Source organism: Gymnoscopelus braueri (assembly GCF_963280865.1).
Source record: "Gymnoscopelus braueri genome assembly, contig: SCAFFOLD_83, whole genome shotgun sequence".
NCBI lineage: Eukaryota > Metazoa > Chordata > Actinopteri > Myctophiformes > Myctophidae > Gymnoscopelus > Gymnoscopelus braueri.
The window spans coordinates 2,501-29,585 of NW_027660741.1; the positions used below are offsets into that span (position 1 = coordinate 2,501).

The following is a 27,085-nucleotide window of genomic DNA, read 5'->3' on the forward strand; positions in this document are numbered from 1 at the left end:
ATTTAAACACTTTATAACTTATTATAACTTATTATAACACTTTATAACACAGCAACATGTCCAGACACAGGAACGTCCGTGGATACAACTATGATGACGGTAAACAACATGATGTCTTTATTACTTTATAAATAAACAACAGGCCTCAGACCATTAGCCGGCTATGCTAAGCTCAGTGCGAATGTCCGCTTTATTTCAGCTAAGCTAACGCAGCTAACGCTAGCCCGTTAGCATCGCGTGGCTAACGAGCGCACGTTTAGTTGAATGGTAACTGAAGCTAACCCCGTTAGCTGTTGTTAGCATCATGTGGCTAACGACAGCCCGTCTAGTTCAATGGTAACTGAAGCTAACCCTCTTAGCTGTAGTTAGCACCGTGTGGCTAACGACAGCCCGTCTAGTTAGCTTCACTTACCATTAGACTGAACGGGCTGTCGTTAGCATTATGTGGCTAACGACAGCCCGTCCAGTCTAATGGTAAGTGAAGCTAACCCCGTTAGCTGTCGTTAGCATTATGTGGCTAACGACAGCCCGTCCAGTCTAATGGTAAGTGAAGCTAACGGGGTTAGCAGCTGTTTGTTGTTGGCATGATGTAGATAGGGTTGCAGTCGTGTCACTTAGGCTGGCACCTCCTGGCACCTCCTGGTGCCTCCTTTCACCTCCTGGTGCCTCCTTTCACCTCCTGGTGCCTCTTTTCACCTCCTCAACGTTGCACCAATTTAAACACAGACATAACTGTATATCCTCTATTATACAGAGTGTTATACTGGACTATTGTTATTGTTATGTTTTATGTCTTGTTGACTATTTGTTATTAATATTCTGATACTGGCACTCAGTGGTGGAAAAAGTACTCAAATTCTTTACTTAAGTAAAAGTACCAATACTGCAATATAGAAATACTCTGTTACATGTAAAAGTCCAGAGTTCAAAATTTACTTGAGTCAAAGTACAAAGGTATTGGCATCAAAATGTACTTAAAGTACCAAAAGTAAAAGTACTAAAATATTTGAAAATAGCCGATCTACAAGCTCACAGCGCATCGCAGCTTGTAGATCGGCTATTTTCAAATAGCTTACAGTATGTATAAAATTGTGGTTAATGTATGTTTCATAATATCATAATTCATATCTGAAAAGTAACTAGTAACTAAAGCTTTCAAATAATTGTAGTGGAGTAAAAGTACAATATTTGCCTCTGAGATGTAGTGGAGTAGAAGTAAAAGTACAGAAAATGGGAAATACTACAGTAAAGTAAAAATTCCTCAAAAGTGTACTTAAGTACAGTACTTGAGTAAATGTACTTACGTTACTTTACACCACTGCTGGCACTGCTAATAACAGGGTCTGTGTGTGTGTACTGCTTATACACACACACACACACACACACACACACACACACACACACACACACACACACACACACACACACACACACACACACACACACACACACGTGTGTGTGTTGTGTATCTGTGCTAGTGTATCCACACAGAGCTTATATACATGTCAGCTGTAGTTGTTATTGTGAGAAGGATCGTTACATTATGAAGAGTTGCTGACGAGGCACTAATGACAGCCGGCTCTGAGCAATACAATGACACATATGTACTACATATACATATATATGTATATATATATATATATATGTATATGTATCTACTAGTAGTACTGTATGTATGTATGTATGTATGAGAGAATAACGTTTCACTCTCCCTCCTCCACAGACTTCGAGGACGACGACCTGTATGGCCAGTCTGCAGACGATGACTACTGCATCTCACCTGCTACAGGTAGGTTCAAACTGTCTGTGTTCACCATGTAGGCTCTTATCCAGAGACAATGGCCCTCACAACACGTCAATGCAACGCGTTGTGAGCTTGTAGATCTGCTATTTTCAAAATATACGAGCATTTTCAGGAGTTTGGACCGGCGCAGCGCGCCGCTTAACCCACGGTCCAACATACACCAGCCTTCATCCATTAATGTTCTCTCCAGGCTCTCTCTCATTAACGTGGCACGGGACTTGCCTGTCCGAGTCTCACTGGGAAATGGGAGTGTAGCCTAAACATGACTGCTTTATTTTAGTGTAACTCCAACGCGCACTGCTCGGTATGGGTTAAATAAATTAATACATACAAACGTATTCCATTCATGGCGATGTGGTATCATAATCTGTCATTCATGTAAACCACTAGCCTACTTGATTGACAAAGATTGTACCGTTACGCAGTTGGGCTTCAAGTTGTGTGTGTGTGTGTGTGTGTGCGTGTGCGTGCGTGCGTGCGCGCGCGCGCGCGTGACTCGACAGGCAGTGAGGCGACGCGAGCCGGCAAAACTATATTTCTTATTGGGTTTCCATGCTTTTTTATTGGCTTTTCATGATTTGTTTGGTCGTATTCTGGTTCTTCGCGTCGTAAAATCGGGGCGTTTTGAGAATATTTAAGGGCGTGTTATTTAAATGACGCTCGGTTTCAGACGTCAGATTTATCAAAGCTCCGACCAAATGTACGCTAGGATTGGCTTTATAGGATCGCTCATAAATGTGACCTTGAAGTTGCCCTACGGCCAGATTTAAGGCAAAAAATACCCAATTTTTTACGCTCCATTGATAAATGAGGGCCACTGTCTGTCACTGGACTGTGTTCACCATGAAGGCTCTTATCCAGAGACACTTCAGAGTGTGAGATCAGAATAATCAATAATAACCAATAACCATGATCTGTAGTCCAGGGGTGTTCCAACAGGGGGTCTGGGGGGAACATTAGCCCGAACATAGCCGATCTACAAGAGCTTGTAGATCGGCTATTTCCGGCAAAGAGGTTTGGAGCTGAGGGGAAAAAAGAGCAGACCAAGTATTAAGTGGTTATCTGCTTTAGTGCTTACTAATGGTATAAAAGTTGAGAAATAATCTATCAAACACATATTTACAAACTTTTTGTTATATAAACTGCCCATAAAAAGTTCGGAAACTTAATTTCGGTCGATTATATCTCCTGTTTAATAATACCAATTGGTATTGTGTTTTATATCATTTGTATCGTTGATTAGTCACCTTTACAACGAGGTACAGCTTGTAAGGATTGGGCATTCGTGGAATGAGCAACACAGCTAAACGTGTGGGTAGCGCCTCCCAAAAATCTGCCAAAATCACCCAATATGCTTCTGTTGGTAATCTCTCTGGTTTTGAGAAAACCAGTCACAGGTGTGTGACTGACACCTGAACATGTGTTCTGCAACTTTGTTGAGTTTGTGTTGATGCTCCAAGCAGCAACACTGCCTCCATGGAAAGATGCCACGTTTGTCCCTTCAGGATACTGTGCAACAGGGCAAGTGGAAGCTGGTGTTCTGTTATGCGGAGTGACAGCATTATTTGGTATCAGCCCTGGTACCATTTACAAACTTAGGACCAAGTTCCGTGAGACTGGTGAAGTCAAAGGAAGACAACAAACCTCACCCCCTTGCTTCACTGAGGAACCATAGATTTACAGGCAAGATTTGCACAACGCTACCAAAAGACGGATGTCAAAGTTGCAGGACCCATGCTCACGTGCCAGTCACACACCTGTGACTGACACACACCTGTGACTGACACACACCTGTGACTGACACACACCTGTGACTGACACACACCTGCCTGCAAATGGTACCAGGGCTGACACCTAATAATGAGTAATCTGCGTTACAGAACACCAGCTTCACTTGTCCTATTCGGTTGTTCAGACGTGACGTTGCGCCCCGCTAGAATAACTTCCGGGTCCCTGTGTGTATTTTCCCAATATGCGCAGTGTTGTGTCCCTCACTGTTTTAACACATCTGAGACTAAAATGACGACTAAAGTGTCATTCTACCGCTTTCCTGGCAACGACAAAAAGAGGAAATCGTTTTTTTTTTATTTACATCTATATATAAATATATATATATAAATAAACATAAAAAAAATATATATAATAATAAATAAATACAATTATATATATTTATTAGCCTACTTTTTACTGTCTATGATATTAGCATTAAGACCCTTATTAACCCTCAATGGTTCATTTCTGAAAAAGGAGGTTATTGTAAAAAAAATACGGGTTCCAACATGTTTGTTTACAATGAAGAGTGGAGGTGCTGGTGCCTTTTGGACCCGAACGTGACGTCGGACTACAAAATGAAGTCAGACTTAAGAACCGAATTGCACAGGCCTTATCCTGAAGGGACAAACGTGGCATCTTTCCATGGGGGCAGTGTTACTGCATGGAGCATGGGGGCAGTGTTACTGCATGGAGCATGGGGGCAGTGTTACTGCATGGGGCATGGGGTCAGTGTTACTGCATGGAGCATGGGGGCAGTGTTACTGCATGGAGCATGGGGGCAGTGTTACTGCATGGAGCATGGGGGCAGTGTTACTGCATGGAGCATGGGGGCAGTGTTACTGCATGGGGCATGGGGGCAGTGTTACTGCATGGAGCATCAACACAAACTCAACAGAGTTTCCAGACCCATGTCCAGGTGCCAGTCACTCACCTGTGACTGACACACACCTCTCGGCAGGTGTGTGCTGGCAGGTTGCTCAAATCAAGAGTGATTACCAACACAATCATATTGGGTGATTTTGGCAAATATTTTGGAGGCACTCTGTGTTGCTGTGTTGCTCATTCCATGAATGCCTGATCTGTTCAAGCTGTACCTCGTTGTGAAGGTGATATAAAGCACAATACCAATTGGTATTACTGAAGGGGAGAAATAATCGACCGAAGTTAAAGTTTCTGAACTTTTTCTGGGCAGTTCAGCGTATAGAACATGTTGGGGATGATGGGCCCGGCATACCTTTTCAAATGTTTGATTTCTAAAATGTATGAAACTAATTCACTGTTGCTGACAATGCAATATATTATACCAGAGGTACATTATTTAAATGTATTTATCACACCTAGTGACACACAGTGGTGTAAAGTAACTAAGTATATTTACTCAAGTACTGTACTTAAGCACAATGTTGAGGTAATTCTTTACTTTACTGGAGTATTTCCAATTTTCAGTACTTTCACTTCTACTCCACTACATCTCAGAAGCAAATACTGTACTTTTTACTCCACTACAATTATATGAAAACTTACTAGTTAGTCACAATGTGAGCTTGTAGATCTGCTATTTTCAAAAGATTTTTAAGCATTTGAAAACTTATGAAATGGGACATTCTGCATAATGAGTGCTTTTACTTTTGGTACTTTAATTACATTTTGATACCAATACTTTTGTACTCTTACTCAAGCACATTTTGAATTCCGAACTTCTACTTGTAACAGAGTATTTCTGCATTGCAGTATTGATACTTTTACTCAAGTAAAACATTTGAGTACTCTCCCCACCTATAGCGGCCCAGTTCATCTACTCGTCGAGGCACGAGAGACAACAAGCGCCCAACGTGGAGCGAGTCGACGAGGAAGAGTTTGAGGATGAGGAGATGCCAACTTCACCAACCATCAGCTCCCAGCTGGACCCCCTGGACCAGGGTAAGGACTTTAACACTAAACCTCCAGAGAGAGAGACACACACACACACACACACACACACTATGGATGGGAAACAACTCATATTTTATCGAGGCATTTATCGACGTGTCGATCGATTTTTCTTTAATTTTTTCGTTGCTGCACAGCAGTTAAACAGCGCAGCGCAACGGTGACATTTCTGGCACCGAACGTAATCTGTTATTATAAAATTCGGGCACCGAATGTGTTAAGAGGAGAGGCAAACAGATCTTAAAGGAGAATTTTGGACTAAAGTTTTTTTACCTTTTCTATGACGTTATGATATCTTAGGATGAATGGTACAGTAGAAACATTTCATAACTCCACCACTGAGCCGCCACAGCTTAAAAGGTGCGCGGATAGGCCTTAGGTTAGATCACATATTTTAATAGCTTTTTTTAATTTATTTTTTTTGTGAGATCTGACGTTCATAGTGACAGAACATTATGCAAAAAAAACAGAAGTCTCGCTAGACGAGATTGAAATCTCGAGATTTCAATCTCGTCTAGCGAGACTTGTTTTCTTTTTCTTTTTTTGGGACAGTGTTCTGTCACTATGAACGTCAGATCTCACAAAAAAATAAATAAAAAAACTATTAAAATATGTGATCTAAAAAACTTTAGTCCAAAATTCTCCTTTAACTTTAAGCACCACAACTGCTGCAGCTGCACCCATCAAAGCCCTAATGATGATAAAATTGAGACTTTGATTTGTAAACATGTGTTTATTAAACACAGAACACTTGTTTAATCTGTAGGCTACAGCAGCCTGACTGACGAGGCTGACGTTTGACTAATTAGAATGATGTCAGACCGAGCTCTCCTTCCCGAAGCCAAATAATAGTAACGACACAACATTATGTAGCTGTATGGCCTCATGGCCTGGATATTATTATATTATATTATAACATCTTACGGAGCGTTCCGGTAACCTCAGCGAAGAGTGCTCGCCCTAAAACACGCTCGCCCCGGATCATTATCCGGCGACCTGGGAACGCTCGCCACCAGGTACTCCTACACGTAACGTCAGGATAAAATGGGGGCGAGTGTGTTTTGGGGCGATCGTCCCGGTTACCTCAGCGTATACCTGGGAGGGAATTCATAAGAATCGTGCACTTGGTGACAAGTTTTAGATTTTTGGCATGGTGTTAGGTATGGGCATAAGGTTTTCAAAAACCATCGGAAGCAAGTTGGGATCGCCCCCTAGTGGTCTGTTTGCAATGAATCCAATATTAGATAGGTTAGTATATGGTTGAAACCCCAAATAATTTATAGAAGGTATTTTCAATGGATTCTGTTACTACTGGGTAGGCTATGCTAAATAACATACAACAAATCTAGGAAAATCAAACTTCTGGAAGGGCATCGTTTTCAAGCTGGCACATATTCCCTCCCAGCTTATAGGCATTTTAACACATTGAGTGCCAAAAACGGTCCGACCGTTTTTGAGAAGCCATGCGTTGTGTGCCAAAAACGGTTATGACCGTTTTTGGAAAAAAAAAAGAGCACAGCACCAGGAGATATCATTTTTCGAAGATTTAGACTCCAATCCACTACCTGGTTAACTTATGACTTCAAAAGCCTGTATCTCGGTTGCTGTGTACTTTTTCTTTTTATTATGTATTTTTGACTATTTTCGACTATTTTCAACTGGCTGCAACTATGGAACGGATTACCGAATGTTTTACATTGTTTTCCCCCGATTGTACGAGACCTCTATGTGTGTAATGAGGGGATCACCGTGAGGACGGTGATCACTGAAAATATTTTGTGACTACTTGAAAAAGGTTCAAAAATGGTTAAAAATCCAGGCACTGACTGTACCCTGTTTTAAAAAAACCCTGGCACTCAATGTGTTAAGCTCCTGGCATTTTAAGCTCCCGCCATCTTGAAAATGATGTCTTTATAAGAGTTAGATTTTCCTACATTTTTAGTATGTTATTTAGCATATCCAGTAGTAATAGAATCCATAAAAAATACTTTCTATAAATTATTTGGGGTTTCAACCATATACTAACCATCTCATATTGGATTCATTGGAAACAGACCACTAGGGGGCGATCCCAACACGCTTCCGAGGGTTTTTGAAAACCTTATGCCCATACCTAACAGCATGCCAAAAATCTAAAACTTGTCACCAAGTGCACGATCTTGATGATTTCGGCCGAATTCCCTCCAAGCTAGTATGTTCTCTCTCTCTCGTGTTGCTGTGATTGTTTGGCGACAGGGCACGGTGTATTGTGGAAATGCCATCAGCTCACAGAAGCCTTTCCCCTCGACAACGCTACTAGTAGGACTCTTATCTTGAGCTATCATCTTGGAAACCGCAAGGTTCCCAGTTCGATCCCGGGCTGGGGCGCTCCCCCAGAGTTAGTGTAGAAGTGTCCTTGAGCAAGACACTGAACCCCTAACTGCTCCCGATGAGCAGGTTGGTGCCTTGCATGGTTTCCTCCTCCATCGGTGTGTGAATGTGTGTGTGTGTGTGTGTGAATGTAAAGCACAATCAATGGATTTGGATAAAAGCGCTATATAAATGCACCATTTACCATTTACTAGTCTGCGCGCACACGACCAGACCGGACAAACACACAACACACCGTTCCTCTCCCATTTGGAAAACATTTTGATCATTTTTTACATTTTGAACTGTATTTTGGAAAACAGTAACGTATACAATGATTTTGAACAAGCCATTAACACATTGAATGCCAGTCGCGTAGATCTACGCGAACCTATTTAAAGCCGCAGCGTGCCAGTCGCGTAGATCTACGCGAACCGCCGATTCCCATTGAAATTGCCCCAGGTGCACTTTCCGAATTTTTTTGATCCATTTCCGGTTTCCGGTCGGAAACGGAATTATTCGGGTTCCGGTTTTTTCGATCGTATCCGCTTCCTGTCTGGGATCCTGTTTAAAACTCGATTTTCTCGGTTGTTGTTTTTCTCCTCGCTGATCACTGTTTAGCGTTGATCTGCTGTATCTTCAAGATGGCGGCTCCCATTTGGAAACTGTTTTCGCTGGCCGTTTCTCACAGATCCGCTGTGTGTTTAGAACCAAATGAACGCGCACTTTTAACTTATTTAGCGAGGTCTGTGGCGACATGAAAAAAACAAAAAAACAACAATAAAACGCTGGCACTGGTGAGTACATTATGAGATTAAACTCTGGCATGGAATGTGTTAAAACAATAAATATGTATATAAGAAAAATATATATACAAAGTATTTAATAAAGATTTTTAAAATGTTATTTTTAGAATCGAGACAAGCGTGAGTCAGAAAATCACTTGAACTTTCAATATAAAAAAAATGGTGAAAATGGCCGATCTACATGCTCAGAACATGTGTCATTGTGAAGCATTGTGAGCTTGTAGATCGTCTATTTTTGCTACTTTTGTGTAACACTAGTATGATGAAGTAGTGCAGCGATGATATACTAAACATTAATGTGTTAATGTTTCTCCAGACCAGATACTAAACATTAACCCATTAAGACCAGGAACAAATCTGTGTTTCTTTGGCAGTTCAAAAATAGCAGATATAGAAGCTCATAGCGCGTCACAGAGTGTTGCACTATGAGCTTGTAGATCTGCAAAAAAAAAATGTAATCGTGGAACATTTGTGCAAATCTTTGAATATGTATGTTTTAAAGCGAACATTTTTAACTCCTACTCTTCTGGGGGGGTCCATGGAACAACATATTTTGAGATGGTGGTCCGTGGCCAAATTTATATCGTTTTGGGGGTCCTTGACATGGAAAAGTTTGAGAACCACTGATATTATAGACACGTACGTTCTTTTCAAAAAACTGTTAAGATTTAGAAGACATTTGTAAAGATTTGTACACATTTTCATGATTTTTCAAAAATAGCAGATAGATCTGCATAGCCAAAGAAAACTTTGACACAGATGAGTTCCCGGCCTTAACACATCCACCGCCAAGGGCTAATCTCATAATGTACTCACCAGTGCCAAGGTGTTTTTGTTGTTTTTTTTGTTTTTTTGATGTCGCCATAGATCTTGTTAAAATCCTTTAGATTGCACGATCCACTGTTTGTAAACAACGGGCACATGTCCTGGTCTCTACTCGTCGAGACCGCGTGTCAAACGGAGCCGCCATGTTTGAGTTCTGATCGTTTATGTTAACATGGGAAATGCGAGGATGAAAAACTACATAGGTTTACAGGGGGTTTTGTGTACGACTTATAATGGAGGCCGACGGGAAACAAAAAACGCGATCGCACTTCCGGTCGACTTCGGGTGGTGTTACACTGAAAATGGTCCCCGTAAAAAATTGAAAAAAAAAAAAAAATCGAAAAAAAGGAAAAAACACCCGGACCGTAGGACTACGGTTTCGGCGCTTAACAGTTGGATTTAACGGACCGTAGGACTACGGTCTTGGCGGTGGATGTGTTAATGGATGAATGTATGTTTTATATATCTACTAAACATGATGTATGTTTAATATGTTTGTTCACAGCTAAGCTGTACTCCTGTCTGGACCAGATGAGGGCCGTCCTGGGCGACGCCGTACCGGACTCTGTGCTGACCCAGGCGGCCGTCGGGTGCGGCTTCGACCCCCAGAAGGCACTGGACTCCGTCCTGTCCGAGGAGACCGCGCCCCCGGCCCCCCCCCCTACCACCAGAACCGCCCAGCCGCCACCGGAGACGACGACGGCGGCGGCGCCGCTGCCTCCGAGAGCCAATCAGGACAAAGCGCCGCTTCCGCAAAGGACCAATCAGGAGCCTAGCGCTGGCCCGCGACCAGAGAAAGGTACGCCTGAAGCACCATGTGTCACGAACAATGTATCAAGTTATAAAAACAAACAAAAGATATGTTTTATTGGATCCGAGCACTCCATACATTGTTTTTTGTATTGTTTCTGTAAAAAAAAATCATATATATGTTTTTATAATAATGATAATATTCAAATATATTCGAATATCTGCCAATTTTTTAGACCAATATTCTAATATAATTTCTGAGGAAAGTTGACAGCCCTGACTCTGAGCGAGGGAGCAGGGACAAAAAAATACCAAACAGATAAGCATGTCAAAGGGAACATTATGTATTTATAAACCGGCCACAGAACGTTAACTTCGGTCCATTATTTCTCTCCTTCAATAATACCAATTGGTATTGTGTTTTATATCATTCTTATCGTTGATTAGTCACCTTTACAACGAGGTACAACTACTGCAAAGATGGTGTAATGGTGGAATGAGTAACGCAGCTGAACGTGTGGGCAGCGCCTCCAGAAACATTTGCCAAAATCCCCCAATATGCTTCTGTTGGTAATTGCTGGTTTTGAGTGATCTGCCAGTCACACACACGCTCAACGCTCTAAACCACTCACAGGTGAGTGACTGGCACCTGAACATGGGTTCTGCAACTCTGTTGAGTTAGTGTTGACGCTCCAAGCAGTAACACTGACCTCTGACCCCATGGAAAGATGCCACGTTTGTCCCGTTCAACAGGGCAAGTGAAGCTGCTGTTCCGTTATGCAAAGTGGCCACTATTATAAATATATATATACACATTATGAGAGCCCTGGTGCCATTTGCAGGCAGGTGTGTGTCAGTCACAGGTGTCTGTCTGTCATACAGCCTGTCTGTCTGTCATACATACAGCCTGTCTGTCTGTCATACAGCCTGTCTGTCTGTCATACAGCCTGTCTGTCTGTCATACATACAGCCTGTCTGTCTGTCATACAGCCTGTCTGTCTGTCATACAGCCTGTCTGTCTGTCATACATACAGCCTGTCTGTCTGTCATACAGCCTGTCTGTCTGTCATACAGCCTGTCTGTCTGTCATACATACAGCCTGTCTGTCTGTCATACAGCCTGTCTGTCTGTCATACAGCCTGTCTGTCTGTCATACAGCCTGTCTGTCTGTCATTCATACAGCCTGTCTGTCTGTCATACAGCCTGTCTGTCTGTCATACAGCCTGTCTGTCTGTCATACATACAGCCTGTCTGTCTGTCATACAGCCTGTCTGTCTGTCTGTCATACAGCCTGTCTGTCTGTCATACATACAGCCTGTCTGTCATACAGCCTGTCTGTCTGTTGCTACATCAATAAAGTTTTATTATTATTATGAAGTGGTTAAAATGACAGATGCTTCCCCGGTCTTAACTCATTGACTGCCAGAGTTTATTCCTAATGTACTCACCCCTGTGCCAGCGATTTGCAGGTTTTTTAACTATTTTTTTTTATTTTTTCATTCAAATAAATTGTCTGAGGGCGGTTTTAAACACATACAACAAATCTGCCAGCAGAGAGCAGCAAATAGACACCTTGATCAGCTCGCTGACTCGCTGCCCCCCCCAAACAGAGTCAAACAGTCAAATACGTCAAACCGGATGTGACGTGTTCTCAGATTCTCCGATCGGCCAAAAATACGATGTGATACAAGACGGCGATGACTGTTCGTCAGTCGTCACCCAGACTATAGATTATAGTAGTGGAGCTCTCCGTTAGTTTTTTATACCGTGTGAAAAACCGTGTGTTTCCCTATTCTGGCCGAAAATGACCGGGGAAAAAAATGAAAATCGGGAACGGAATCTGCGTCATGAAACCGGATCCCGGTGTGGGTGAAGTAAGTGGAACTCGAAACCTAGAATGAAAAATAAGCAGAATAGCGCGATCAGAGATATAAACCCCAATTAATCACTAGATCGCATTAATGCGATCTTGGTGGACAAGCGCGCTATTTATTAGATCGCATTAATGCGCGATTGGCGGCATATGAGTTAATGGATTAAAGTGATATTTCACTTTATTTCACTTAGTTTGGGGTCAATTCTACCAAGACAACAAGTTTGAAGAGTTGGCAAACCCATCAAAGTACCCTTATGGCCGCGGTGGTTTAAAAACAGAAAGAGCAAAAAACATCACACACAGAAAATATTTTAACCAACGCCTTTTGCATTGTGATGGCCGTTTTGCTAAAGACATAGACTATCTCCTGGCAGCTCAGTACATGGTGAAAGCACAACAAGTCAAAGATCAAATTCAGATATCCCTACGGCAAAGCCGTTTGATTAAAATAGCACGGGTCTGCTGGCGGAGACTTGTGCTCAGAGGAGCACATTTTCTAGTTTTTTTATTATGTATTTTTGACTATTTTCGACTATTTTCAACTGGCTGCAACTATGGAACGGATTACCTAATGTGTTTAATTTTTTCCCCCCGATTGTACGAGACCCCTTTGTGTGTAATGAGGGGATCACCGTGAGGACGGTGATCACTGAAAATATTTTGTGACTACTTGAAAAAGGTTAAAAAATGGTTAAAAATCCAGGCACTGTGAGTACCCTGTTTAAAAAAAAACCTGGCACTCAATGTGTTAAATAGCTTCATTCAGTATATTTAGATATTTGATATTTATTTTATCAGACACAAAAGCCTTATCTTGGACTTACAAGGATTCCAGCAATGATATCCTCCAAAATACAAATGTTTAACAAAATGCCTTTTCTCTCCTTTTTTTCTCCTTCATGATTCTTCCATCTGCCCCATGGTCCTAAACTCCTCCTCTCTTCATCTGCCCCATGGTCCTAAACTCCTCCTCTCTTCATCTGCCCCATGGTCCTAAACTCCTCCTCTCTTCATCTGCCATGTGGTGGTCCGACTCCTAAACCCCTCCCCCTCTTCTCCTCAACCGCTATTGGCTTTCGTAAGGTAAGGACCCCGCTTGTGTGAAACACTCGCCACACACACACCACACAACAATACACACACACCACACAACAATACACACACACCACACCACACCACCACACACACACCACAGACTGCTGCTGCTACGCACAACAGAAACAACACACATTCTTTGGACCTGTGTAAGCTCCTCCTCGCCCCACAGCCTAACCCTGACCCGTTGGTCAGCCGCGGTCAAACCTCGGCCGGCGGTCGGTGCGTTTCTAACGGCTCCGTACGGTCCGCCCCGTCGGCGATCCCCGGGTCGGTGGGCTCAAACGGCGCTCCTCTCAGCCTGGCCCAGCTCATGTCTGAGCACGGGCAGAAGAGTCAGGGCGGGCGGGGTTTAGGGGCGGGCCTTTCTCTCGGCACGTTGGCGTCTCTGAACGTTTCCTCATCATCGCCGCCGTCTTTCGGTTCGCCGCCCACGGGCCCTCCCCCCCCTTCCCTCCTCTCCGTTTCGTTGAGCAGCCTGTCGCTAGGCAACCCGAGAGTGACAGCCGTGGCCCCTCCCCCTCCTCCACCCGGCCTGGGGGGGAGGAGTCTAATAAGTGGGTCGGTAGAGATCGGGTCGCGGGGAGGAGGAGCTAGGACCCTGAAGAGCGGCGCTCATCCAAAGGGAAGCCCCTCGCTGGCCGACCTGATGCAGGAGCACTCCAACCGTAGCCCCGCCCTCTACAGCACCACGCCCGGTCTCCATGACGACGGCGGCGACAACAAGGCGACCGCCGGAGTCTCCCGGAACCAACCGGCCACGGTGCCACCGTCCCTGCTGGGTGGGCCTCTGGGTGGGCCTCTGGGTGGGCCTCTCTCACTGTCACAGCTGGCCTCCCAGCATCACAACAACAAGGACACACACACAACAACAACAACACGGACAACACACTCCCCCCGTTCCACCAGAACCAGTACCGGACCTCTGGGCCTGGGTGGGCCCATGGGTGGGCCCATGGGTGGGCCTCTCTCTCTGTCTCAGTTGGCCCTACAGCATCAGTCCAACCAGCCCCCCCCACCCGGCCTCTCACAGGAAGCAGTGAGACCCGGCCTCTCACAGGAAGCAGTGAGACCCGGCCTCTCACAGGAAGCAGTGAGACCTCCACCCGGCCTCTCACAGGAAGCAGTGAGACCTCCACCCGGCCTCTCACAGGAAGCAGTGAGACCCGGCCTCTCACAGGAGGCAGTGAGACCCGGCCTCTCACAGGAAGCAGTGAGACCCGGCCTCTCACAGGAAGCAGTGAGACCCGGCCTCTCACAGGAGGCAGTGAGACCCGGCCTCTCACAGGAGGCAGTGAGACCCGGCCTCTCACAGGAGGCAGTGAGACCCGGCCTCTCACAGGAGGCAGTGAGACCCGGCCTCTCACAGGAGGCAGTGAGACCCGGCCTCTCACAGCCTGTCTCTCTGTGTGGGTCGGGGGTCTTCTCCCTCAGCTCTCTGCTCTCCCCAGGTGGTCCGGTGTTGACCTGGGAGCTGGGATTGGGTCGTCAGAGCGTTGACCTGAGCAGACTGATGGCCCAGTCCCCTCCTACCCACCACCGTGACCTCATGACCACACCCCCCACCTCGCCGTGTCTGCCCGGACCCCCAGGGTGGGGGTCCGACCCGGCCGTGTTCGCCCCGCCCTCCGTGTTCGCCGTGGCCTTGTCGATGCGTGGCCCCGCCCCCGGCGCTCAGAGGAAGAGAGGGAGGAAGAGGACGATGACGACGACGAAGGGCAGAAAGGGCTTTCTCAGGACCAACGTGGCTGGTTACCAGGGTTACCATGGTTACCAGGCCTTCCCGTACAGCCCCATACGCACCCGGCAACGAGACAACGAGCCACACCCCCCTCTGCGACCAATCGCACCGTTCCACTTCGACACGCCCTCGCCCGACGACGTCATACGAGCCAATCAGAAAAAGGCTTTCACCAGGTAGAGGAAGACGACGGCGACGACGCCGGTATATGATTGGATGCTGGTGCTGCGGTGGCACCTCGTGTGTACAGAGGCGAACCAATCAACACACAGCTACACAGTCTTAAAGGGAATACCACTCATTTTCAACATAGAACCATGTCATAGTATACCTTAGAACTGTTGTGTCCCCCCCCCCCCCCTTCTATGTTGCCTAGAACTGGAGAATTGATTGAGGTCATGTGATCAGTGACATACGGAAGGTGTCCTCTTTGGCTCCGCCCTCTAGGCTGCCTCATTCACTAGAATGGTGAATCTCTCTTCCAGCTGAAACAGTGTGACTTCAATATAAAGTTAAGACTTGTTAACCCATTAAGACCTGAGAAGATTCTAGAAATGTCTTCTAAATCCTAAACAAAATTTGAAAGAAAAACCCACATTTTTTTTCCTCGATTTTTCAAAAATAGCAGATCTACAAGTTCATATCGCGGCACTCGGTGCCGCGATATGAGCTTGTAGATCTGCTATTTTTGAATAGCCAAAGGCATCTAAAGTGACACAGAAGCGTTCCAGGTATCAATGGGTTAAAGCATTTTCAGTCAAATCGATCTCTATTATCTACAAGTACAATGTGTTGTGAAATGTGATATATAACCATAATGCCATTATAAACTACTATAAGACACTGTTTCAGCTGGAAGAGAGATTCACCACTCTAGTGAATGAGGCAGCGTAGAGGGCGGAGCCAAAGAGGACACCTTCCGTATGTCACTGGTCACATGACCCCAACAATGGATTCTCCAGTTCTAGGCAACATAGAAGGGGGGGGGGGGGGGGGGTTGTTCTTATTTCCACACAACATCTCTAAGGTATATTATGACATGGTTCAATGTTGAAAATGAGTGTTATTCCCCTTTACCAACATGAGTCAACCACCATGCACTATTGGCAGCTTGACAATAACCATCAATAACCACCAGCTGTTAATTACTAATAACCTCTAATATATAGAAACATTAACCTTTCCTATCAATTGTAGTTGAACATTTTTTTCTTTTTTTTTTAAAATACCTTTTTAAAGAACAAGTCTATTTTTGTACGCAGGGATGCGGCCATTTGGCTTTTTATGAATTATTTTTTGTATCATTTATAGGCTATAATAATCTTATCCGGGTGAAAAAAAGTATGGCTTTAGCTTTTTCTTTCTTTTGGAACATTGGCCCGTTTTGTAAGTTTGAGTTGAGCTCTATGAGGCACACACACACACACGCACACGCACACGCGCACACATACACATACACATGCACACGCACACGCACACGCACACGCACATAGGCATGCCTGCTTTGACCTCCCTGTGCACTGACTTAATAACACAGAGGTCAAACTACGGTATGGATATATTTTTAACATGTTGCTATGAAGCCACTGTAAATGATGAGATGTTTTATGTGAAGCTGATTCTTTATGCTCTTAAAGGCCTTTTCTTTATTATCTTTTTTAAAGCTGTGATGTACAGGTGTGATTGACACTGGGTGTGTCCTCAACACAATGCCAGATGTGTTTTTTTGTTTTGTTTATTTTGAAATAATAAAGACTCGTTTATGTACTCAGAAAACACCTGTGTGTGTGTGTGTGTGTGTTTTTCACTGTGTAAGCATGTATGTATGTTTGTCTTGTATCCTCTATATAATAATAGTAATAATAATAATAATAATGTAAACACAGAGAAAATGCCGGTCCAGTTTAACAACAAAATGATATGACATCTCTTTATAAACTCTCACACAGATATCACACATATTATGGTTTAATCCATTAAGACCAGGAACGCTCATAGCGCGAGTGCCGCGCTATGAGCTTGTAGATCTGCTATTTTTTAGAAAAATTTTGAACATTTTTGCAAATCTGTAAATACATATTTTTCTAAAGCGAACATTTGTAACTCAAATCTTTGCGTTCTGATTGGTCTAAACCCAAATCAGCTGGTCCAGGCATAGCAGATCTACAACTGCACATTGCCTCACGGATGGACGAGTTGTGAGCTTGTAGATCTGCTATTTTCGGTACAACACCTTTCATAACATGCGTTGCTGCGCACTGCTGTTTCAGCGCACCACTATCTACATAGAGTGACGGCACAACGTCACATACAGTATGAAATGATTTGACAACAATCAGCCATGAATGGATTAGGAGAACTACCAACACCTGAGCTCAAAGCTGCTGGTCTGCTGTTGAGAAGCCCCTCTGCTAAAAAACAAATATCAACAAAATCTAAAAGAAATAATCAAAATAAAGAAACAAATACTAAAAATAATAACAGAATAATGGACGTTGGTGTACAACGTCGAATAGTGGCTTTGCTATTCGAATATTCGACTATTCTGTGAATGCCCTACTCTATACTAAAATGGCTTTGCTGGAAATAGCTGATCTACAAGCTCACAATGTGTCGCAACTTAAGGTTATAGACCTGCTATATCTTGATTTTATTTATTTTTTTAGTCCGACTCCATAGAGCACTCTAAAGGGCAGGTGTGTCTGTGACCAGCTGATGCTCGTTGATGCTCGTTAATGTTATATACATCGAGGCAATTATGTTTCTGAGCTCATTTCTGGTTCCGGACAAGAATTTACCTTTTGGTCCTAAACAACGCCGCTTATCAATTCATCGATCGATAAGGTTATCAATGAATGAATGAATGGATAATTTGCATCCCTATGAGCGTGCCTTATGTTGCATTGGGTTGGTGGTGCGGTAGTCATGCATTCTTTATTTCTTTATTTATTTTGTAGGTTAGGCCAAAGTTTCTTGTGGAATGTCTTCACTTTGAAGTCAGTCACTGTTTCTCTTGGTCTGAAATGAGACTTCATGAGATGGTTTATGAATGATGAACGTCTCCGCCAGGCCCAAGCCGTGGCCGAGATGTTGCCTCCGTGTGTGTGTGTGTGTGTGTGTGTGTGTACAGTACACTCAGCTAATCTCCGGCACAGGGGTCATCAGTGTGTCTGTACACGGACAAAATGTGTCCGTGGCAAAACATGTCCTTGTTCGTGGCAAATTCTAGATTTTGTTTTTACATATTACATTATAATGTTCTTATTCTGATGATAAGACCCAAATACTGAATGTCAGAGAAACTGTTTTTATTTTCAAGGACCCTCACAACACTAAGAGTGTACAAATGGACCCAAATGGACCCATAGGGTCCATTTGGGTCCACTCTCTCTTGGGTCCACTCTCAGAGTTACAGACCTGTAAGGGTCCATTTGGAATACCTTAAAAAAACCCTGAAGGGTCCCTCAACCCACAGCACTAGTAGTATACATGTAGGGTTAGCTCTGTTTCTGGTAATATTTGTAATTCTGTGGCAAACAGAGAATTTTGACAAACATGTCCACCACAAGCCTGCATGGAGATGACCCCTACGCCGACACCGTTGGCCCGATCACACACACTCCCTAGACCAGGGCTGATGCAACTCAGATGATATAGAGGGCCACTATATTTACACACTCACTCCAGAGGGACACATTGCATATTATTCGCCATTCTGTCACACAAAAGTTGCAAAAATAGCCGATCTACAAGCTCAAAACGCGTCGCGTTTCAAATGCATTTAGTTATACTTATGTTAACTTTATGAACTTTAATACAAATACATTGGACATAAAAAAGACAATAGAATGTTAATACTAGTCATTAAGCTACTAATATAGACTGAAGTAATTAAAGCGGGTCATGTTTGCATGTTTAGAATCATAACAGCTGAAATCAATAATATAATCACTATTCTGATATTAACCTGTGGGCCGCATTAAGTGAAGGTGGGGGCCGCATGTGGGCCCCGGGCCGCCAGTTGCCCATGTATGACCTAGAAGACGCTCTGCCCCAAATGTTTCTCATCGGCCTGTTTTTAGCGCCACCAGGAGGGCGATTTTTGCAAAACACATTTCTTGATATCACTCCTACAGGTTCTTGTCGGAACGTCACGCACATCGTTACACATTATCTCTATAGTGATCCAGACGGATCTGTAGGATTTTTTTTTTTCAGCATTCTATCCTGATTGGCTAAGATTGACTTTTACTGCCTATCTGGTGGAGATCTGCGCTCCGAGGAGCACATTTTTCTAGTTTAATATCATCAGCTGTTGGACTGAATATCAGGGCTGGGACTTTAACTGATTAATTTCGATTAATTAACTACAGCGATAAAAAAATTCAACGCATTTTAATCATGCTTAGTTTTTTCACTTTTTTTTTTCACTTGATGAGTTTCAGGCGTACCTATCATACCGGTGCGCCAACCAGCATAGTCCATGAGCCAGAGCCCCAAAATTGAGCAATGATTATCGAAAGAGTGGGCAAAATCATACCTATATTAAATTGTTTATAGGGTCAATGTAAGTAAATAAATATATGATAACCTTTCCACAGGAGCAGCTTTTTCATATTTATCACACATTTTGTTATTTTCCCCATACGTACATGACAGGTGAAAAAATGACAACATCTTAAAAATAGTTATCATAATGAAACTTCCCCAGTTGATTACTTACACAAAAAAATTAAACACACAATGATTTATCCTATATCCACAATGATAAAACTATTACGTTTTCTGAAATTGTATATTTAAATATGCAAATTAGGCATTTAGTCCATGAGCCAGAGCCCCAAAATTGAGCCAGATATTGAATATTCCCTCGTTAAAAACCTTTGACTCCAACATCTTAACAAAATGAAATAAGAATGTTGACTCTGGCTTTGTCCTAATGCCTAATTTGCATATTTAAATATACAATTTTAGAAAATTTGTAATACAATAAATCATTGTCTTCATGTAAGTAATCAACTGGGGAAGTTTCATTATGATAACTATTTTTTAAATGTCATGTTTTCACCTGTCATGTACGTATGGGTAAAATAACAAAATGTGTGATAAATATGAAAAAGCTGCTCCTGTGGAAAAGTTATCATATATTTATTTACTTATATTGACCCTATGAACCATTTAATATAGGTATGGTTTTGCCCACTCTTTCGATAATGAAATCTTGTCTGGCTCATGGACCAACAGAAAACAAACCCCAGTGCACGCAATGGGAGAAGAAGCCGATCAGACTGCTTTGCTTGGCCCAGTAGACGGGAAACTTTTATTTCAGAAACTCTGACGGAAGCGTGGACCTGAATCTCTAAATATGTTACTAAAATGTTTTTATTTACTTTATGGTAAAACCTGCACTGATCTGTTGGTCTGTTTAGAACCACCTTGATAAAAAAAAACTATTTTGTTGCTTAAACTTATTGATTGATGCACTCATTGATTCATTCATATACCAACATCAGACATCGCTTCTCAGGTCAAATATTGATATGCGATTAAACATGCGATGAATTTAGATTCATTCATTACAAAGCCTCTAATTAATTAGATTATTTGTTTTAATGGAGTCCCAGCCCTACTGAAAATACAACACATTGTCAGTCAAACAGCCGCTTCAAGGAGCTGTGTTGTGCAAGCTCAAACCTGGCTGCATCATTATTATTATTACCATTAATAATATTACTATTATTAGTATTACTGTGTGTGTGTGTGTGTGTGTGTGTGCGCGCGCGTAATGAGACACACTGTGGGGCCAGTGTGAATGTCTTAAATGAACTTGTAAGTATTTACACTCCTATAACGTGGAGCCTCAAGGCTCTGCTAGCTCATCATTTATCTCCTACTAGACGTGGAGCGTTGGAGGAGAGAAGGTGTGTAAACTTTGCACAGGTGCAGCCTGAGGGGGGGGGGGGGGAGAGATGATGTGTTGATGACAGATGCTGCTCAGCAGGTTATTTTTAGGCCAGTAGTTCTAGCTCTTTCATGTCAATGACCCCCATATTAATATGTATTTGGCAGGACCCCCCCCATCTGAAAATGTTTTGAGTCAGGCCCCCCCCCCCCCAGAATAGTGTTTAAAAAAATCTAAATCATTAATAAAGAAAATAGATTTTAAAAAATAAAAGTATTTTTTTAAATTGCAAATGTATAAGCTCGCAGTTGCGGCCCAAATCTTTGCTTCTGGGGGTCCCTGGAACAACATAAGGTCAAATACATAATACATAATCTATTTGGGGGTCCTTGGCATGAAGAAGTTTGAGAACCCATGTTCTAGTGCATTGCTTCAGTCAGTGTTGTTATAGCAGCGCACGCTGTTTGGAGATGATGAAGTTACCATAGATAACTAGTGATTGAACTGAAGTATTGAAATGATGCGTGAGTCATCATTACACACACACACACACACACACACACACACACACACACACACACACACACACACACACACACACACACACACTTTCTCTCTCTGTGTGTGTTAGTGTTGGCCAAGTCCACAAGTGCCTTATTATTTAAAATATATACAACTCTACTAAATGTTATATATATATATATATACACATACACACACGCATATTTGTTTTGAATGTAATTGACTTAATCAGTGCTTTGTGTGCAGTTAATTCCTGATACCGAGGCACATTCTATTCCCTAAAATCTAGGAACTGGCAGTGCATCACAAATGGTGCGACACATTGTGACACATTGTGAGCTTGTAGATTGATTTTTAATTTATTTTCTCTTCACTTTGACTACAGACGAGTCTTGAGATTTTTGTTTGTGTGTGTGTGTGTGTGTGTGTGAGAGACAAGTCTTTGTAGGGGTAGGGACTGTAGAAAGAGTTAAAGTATGTATTTTAACCCATTAAGACCGGGAACACATCCGTTTCATTTTAATATTTCCTTGGCTATTCAACAAATAGCAGCTATACGGTGCCCCACTATGAGCTTGTAGATCTGCAATTATTTTTTTATCTAGAAAATATGTGCAAATCTATGAATATATATATTTTTTAAAGGGAACCTTTTTTACTCAAATCTTTGCTTCTGGAGGATTCTAAAACATTTCCATGTCAAGGATCCTCAAAATTATATATATATATATTTGGCCGTGGACCCCATCTCAAAATATTTTGTTCCAGGGACCCCCAGAAGCAAAGATTTGAGTTACAAATGTATATCTATATATATTCAAAGATTTGCACACATTTTCTTTTTTTTCTTTTTCAAAAATAGCAGATCTACAAGCTATACGTGCTTATATATCTGTTATTTTTGAATATCCAAAGGAAGAAGAGGTCAAACTAGCAACAGACAGAATACATCTTGAGAAACCTTCAGAAAACCTTAATGAGAATTTTCATAAAAGGTTTAAAGGCTCAAATCTGCCATTTCTTCAGCAAGAACACACTAGGTTTAGAATGATAACAACACCTAGACATCTTAACACCTAATCTGCCAGAATTATTTCAGATTTTTTGCTGTAGACTGCCAGAGATTTTTAATTGAAAAAAAAAGTACTCAGGAGCCGAGATACTGAATTTTTAAGTTTTAAGTTAACAAGGAAGTGGATGGGAGTTTAAAACTTCGATAAATCATATCTCCTTGGTCTTTGGGTCAAAAAAATAAAATAAAAATCTTTTTTTTTTTTAGAACGCAGTTCTGCGTCTTTGGCAGCCAATGTGTTAAGTCTCCTCTTCTCTGTGGTGGTCCCCCAGCTCTTCTCTGTGGTGGTCCCCCAGCTCTTCTCTGTGGTGGTCCCCCAGCTCTGGTGGTGTTGCTGGAGGGGGACTCCCTATTTCTTTGGTGTTTGGCCCAGGTGGGCGTGGATATATGCCTATAGACCTATAACCTTAAACCCAGGGGTTCCCAAACTTTCTTGGTCGTGACGCAAAAGAGAAATTCCCCGGGACCCAAATTGATGAAAAAAGCCTATCTACAAGCTCACAACGCATCGCAACGCTTGTAGATCAGCTTGTAGATCTGCTATTTTCACTACTTCTAATTTTTTTTTAAATGTATTTTTCATGGAATTTAGATTTCTTTTTAATTAATAATTGTGAGGAAAAAAAATGAAAAAAGAAATTGAAAATCTTTTGAAAGAATATATGTATATTTTTTTCAAATGGGTAAAAAAAGGGACATTTACTTGTAATGTAAAAATGGGTCCGCGACCCACAAAGGTGTCTCGACCCACTGTTTGGGAACCACTGCCTTTAATAGACTATCATCAGTGTGTTTGTGTAAATGTATGGTTTGTTTGTTTTGTTTATTTTCAGACCACATTTAACCACTTCAACCTTAACATACTTAGTGAACTTGACCTTTGGCCTCTGCACTTGGACTGGCCTCTATACACCAAACTCTTTCTTTGCCCGAAAATAGCCGATCTACGAGCTTGTAGATCTGCGAGCTTGTAGATCTACGAGCTTGTAGATCAGCGTTAATGTTTAATGTTTGAAAGTGGTTCATGTAAAACAGATAAATACATGAACATAAATAAATGTTCCTATCACACAGACATGTGTTGGCCCCCCCTGTATTAACTCTGAGGAGACCCCTGTCCTATTCTACAAATGCCTTCTAAATCAGTAGTTCTCACACTTTCAAGTATTTCACAAAAAATGTTCAGAAATAGGCGCTGTGAGCTTGTAGATCTGCTATTTTTGAATAGCCAACACAAATCTTAAAATGACACAGATGCGTTCCCAGTATGCCTGGGTTAACTCATTCCCTGCCTAGGACGTAAAAAACTTAATTTTGAAAACTTTGATTTGAAAAGATCTCTCCGTCCTTCATCTCTCTCAGTGACACATTTCATTGTAGCACACCCGGATACGGAAATACGTCAAATCGAAGATTTTCGGTTCTGTCCGCTTCCTGTTTAGGTCCCCCTCTAAAACGGTCTTTTCTCTGCTTCGTTTTTCTCCCCCGTGTAACGCTGTTTAGAAACGCTTTTTAGAAACTGCTACTACTTCAAAATGGAATGTCGCCGATTGAAAATGTCTTCTCTGGGCCACTCACACAGCTACCCTGTGTGTCTACAAACAGTTGAACACGCGATCATAAGGGATTTAGCGAGGTCTGTGGCGAGGTGGAAAAAGTAAGTGATTCGACCGTTCACATGGCGATACATGGGTTTTTTACACTGGGCTGAAGGAGAGAGACTCCGCCTCGGTCGGAATGTATGTTGTCTGAGCGGCGTACACGGATCGTGGGTGTGTTTAGAAACCATTGGACTTGCGATCATAATGAAAGAAAAAGTGTTTTTTTTTAAGTTATAAAAAACTCTAAATCGCTGGCAGTGGGCAAACACAGCCAGAAATAAGTCTGGCAGGGAATGAGTTAATCTATGCATATAAAATCGAAAGTTTTTGTCCGGCCAGCTTGTGTGTGTGTGTCAGCTTGGTGTGTGTGTGTCAGCTTGGTGTGTGTGTGTCAGCTTGGTGTGTGTGTGTGTGTGTGTGTGTGTGTGTGTGTGTGTGTGTGTCAGCTTGGTGTGTGTGTGTCAGCTTGATGTGTGTGTGTGTGTGTGTGTCAGCTTGGTGTGTGTGTGTCAGCTTGGTGTGTGTGTGTGTGTGTGTGTCAGCTTGGTGTGTGTGGGCTCCAGCAGGAAGCTGTTGGAAGTAAATGTCAGTGAGTGTCGAGGCGAGCCGTGAACATTAGAAGGATGTTCTCAGCCAATCAGTGTCTTTGACACTCTGCCTCCTACGTAGGAAAAAGTCATCTGATCGCCAGACTCTCGTCTTGTCGATACGCCTTAGTGTGAAAGATCAAGGTCTGTGTTTCTGCGGGGATTTTCATTCTTTTTTCTTTTGTTTCTTTTTGCACCGTGGCACAACAACACCACACACACACAACACCACACACACACACACACACACACACACACACACACACACACACACACACACACACACACACACACACACACACACACACACACACCACCAACACCACACACTGGAAAATGTCACATCAGTCACTCACTCCCAAGTGGTCAGAAGATGAGTGTTGGCTGCCTGCAGCATGCAAGGTGCAGGCTGCAGGCAGACGGACGCATGAAGCATGCAGCATGTTGCAGGCTGCAGGCAGACGGACGCATGAAGCATGCAGCATGCAGCATGTTGCAGGCTGCAGGCTGCAGGCTGACGGACGCATGCAAAAGTGACGCTTGTTGGTGTCAGTGTGGAAAAAGTAGTTGGATGGCTTTATTGTTTGGGTTTATTTGTCAGTGAAAAAGAAGACGGTGTTTAGTTTGTTTTCCTGTTGTTGTGGGTTTGTTCACAAACTAGTGTTCAACCTTTTAATAAGACTTTTAATGCTTTTAGTCTATTTGAACAGTGGGATCAACTTTGATGATGGAAAGCAGACCGCGACCTCCCCAAAGTAATCATATTAGCACTGGGGATCCCTCAAACATAATCCTATTTGAACTGTGGTGGGGACCCCCCAAAACTATCCTATTTGAACTGGGGACCCCCCACCCTGACATCATCAGCATCATGCGAGTGTCCTCGAGATCTGCGACACAAGCTGTTTCCACTGTTCTCTGTTGCTCCATTCATTGTTTTTTTATTTAGTAAGTGTTAGGAATCTTATGTCTTGTGAATGGAAGTGAGTCATCCTGAAAGGGGTGAAATGGGTCAGACTGGCCGCCTCCCACTTTCCATCATCTTCATCATCATATGAGTACATAGATACATCTTCATCATCATATGAGTACATCATCTTCATCATCATATGAGTACATAGATACATCTTCATCTTCATATGAGTAAATCATCTTCATCATCATATGAGTACATAGATACATCTTCATCATCATATGAGTACATCATCTTCATCTTCATATGAGTACATAGATACATCTTCATCTTCATATGAGTAAATCATCATCATCATCATATGAGTACACAGCCAAGCCCTTCAGATCATCTGCTTGTATATCAGTTGTTGAAGACCTGAGGCCCATTCTACAGAGGTCTTCTAAATCAGTAGCTAGGACCCCCACATTGATATGTGTTTGGCTGTGTGGACCCCCATCTGATTTGTTTTGTGCCAGGGACCGTCCCGGAAGAGAAGATTTGAAAAAAAGTTACAAAATTCAAAATGATTAAAACGTTGTAAAACACACTATTTATTCTTTAAATAGCAGATGTACAAGCCAGCTTCATTGTACATCTGCTATTTCTGAGAACCGCTGTTCTAAAACAGTTTTATGAAAAACCTATGTTGCTCATATATATCTTTCTAAAATCTAAAATGACACTTTCCTGGTTCTAATTTCCCACAGCATTAACAATCCGTGTGTGTGTGTGTGTGTGTGTGTGTGTGTGTGTGTGTGTGTGTGTGTGTGTGTGTGTGTGTGTGTGTGTGTGTGTGTGTGTGTGTACAGTAACCATAGAGAGTTTCATATGGAGGCCTGTGTCACACAGGAATATGATGTTATGAAACCAACATAAAAACATCTCCTGATGCTCACGTGTTTTATCCAGAACCTGCAGTCACTATTCTGACCATCATTATAGGTCAAAAAGCTTCATAAAAAGTCAACAGTTTTGACATAAAATAGATCCACAGGCTCAACAAGGCATCACATCTCAGTGTGTTTTGAGCTTGTGGATCGGCAATTTTTCTGCATAAAAGATGCCTTTGAGTGGTTAATAAAAATAAGATATAAGAACAAGTACAGTTATTAACTCGGTTACAGCCTTTAGCGGACTCTAGTGGTAGGGAGGTGCCAGTCTCTGAATTAGTTATACTATTTCAGTGTTTTCTGTGTAAACTGTAAAGTGTGTGAATGTGTGTGAATGTGTGAGACACGGTCAGTACACAATGTAACTGTTGTGTTCTTGTTGTGTTTATTGTTTAATAAACTATAAACAGTCACCACAACAAGCACATCCTCAGTCACACTCAAATGTTTTTGGAAAAGGAAGACTCCTCTCCTCTCCTCTCCTCTCCTCTCTCTAAAGCTCCTGTATGAATGAGTTCTCTAGAGATTGGCTAAAATTGGTATCTCGACCTGAAACATTTCTTTTCTTTTTGACTAAAGAGCTGGAGAGTCTATAGTCTATACTCTAG

At 42.5% G+C, this 27,085-nt stretch overlaps 1 protein-coding gene across 3 annotated transcripts in view; it reads left to right on the forward strand.

The window, feature by feature from the left end:
* Positions 1–27,085, forward strand: part of hbs1l (HBS1-like translational GTPase) — an 80,214-nt gene that overhangs the window by 63 nt on the left and 53,066 nt on the right. For 2 of the 3 annotated variants that reach the window (XR_013932811.1, XM_080457613.1), the window contains exons 1-4: positions 1–99; positions 1,724–1,789; positions 5,360–5,497; positions 9,992–10,285. The exon at positions 1–99 is cut by the window's left edge and continues 63 nt beyond it. Coding sequence is in view for 2 of the 3 variants with exons in the window: in XM_080457613.1 (XP_080313739.1) it covers positions 57–99; positions 1,724–1,789; positions 5,360–5,497; positions 9,992–10,285 (541 nt within the window). In the remaining variant the exon portion in view is untranslated. Of the gene's footprint in view, positions 100–1,723; positions 1,790–5,359; positions 5,498–9,991; positions 10,286–13,200; positions 15,298–27,085 lie in introns of those variants that run through there. The other variant, XM_080457612.1, reaches the window with a different exon arrangement.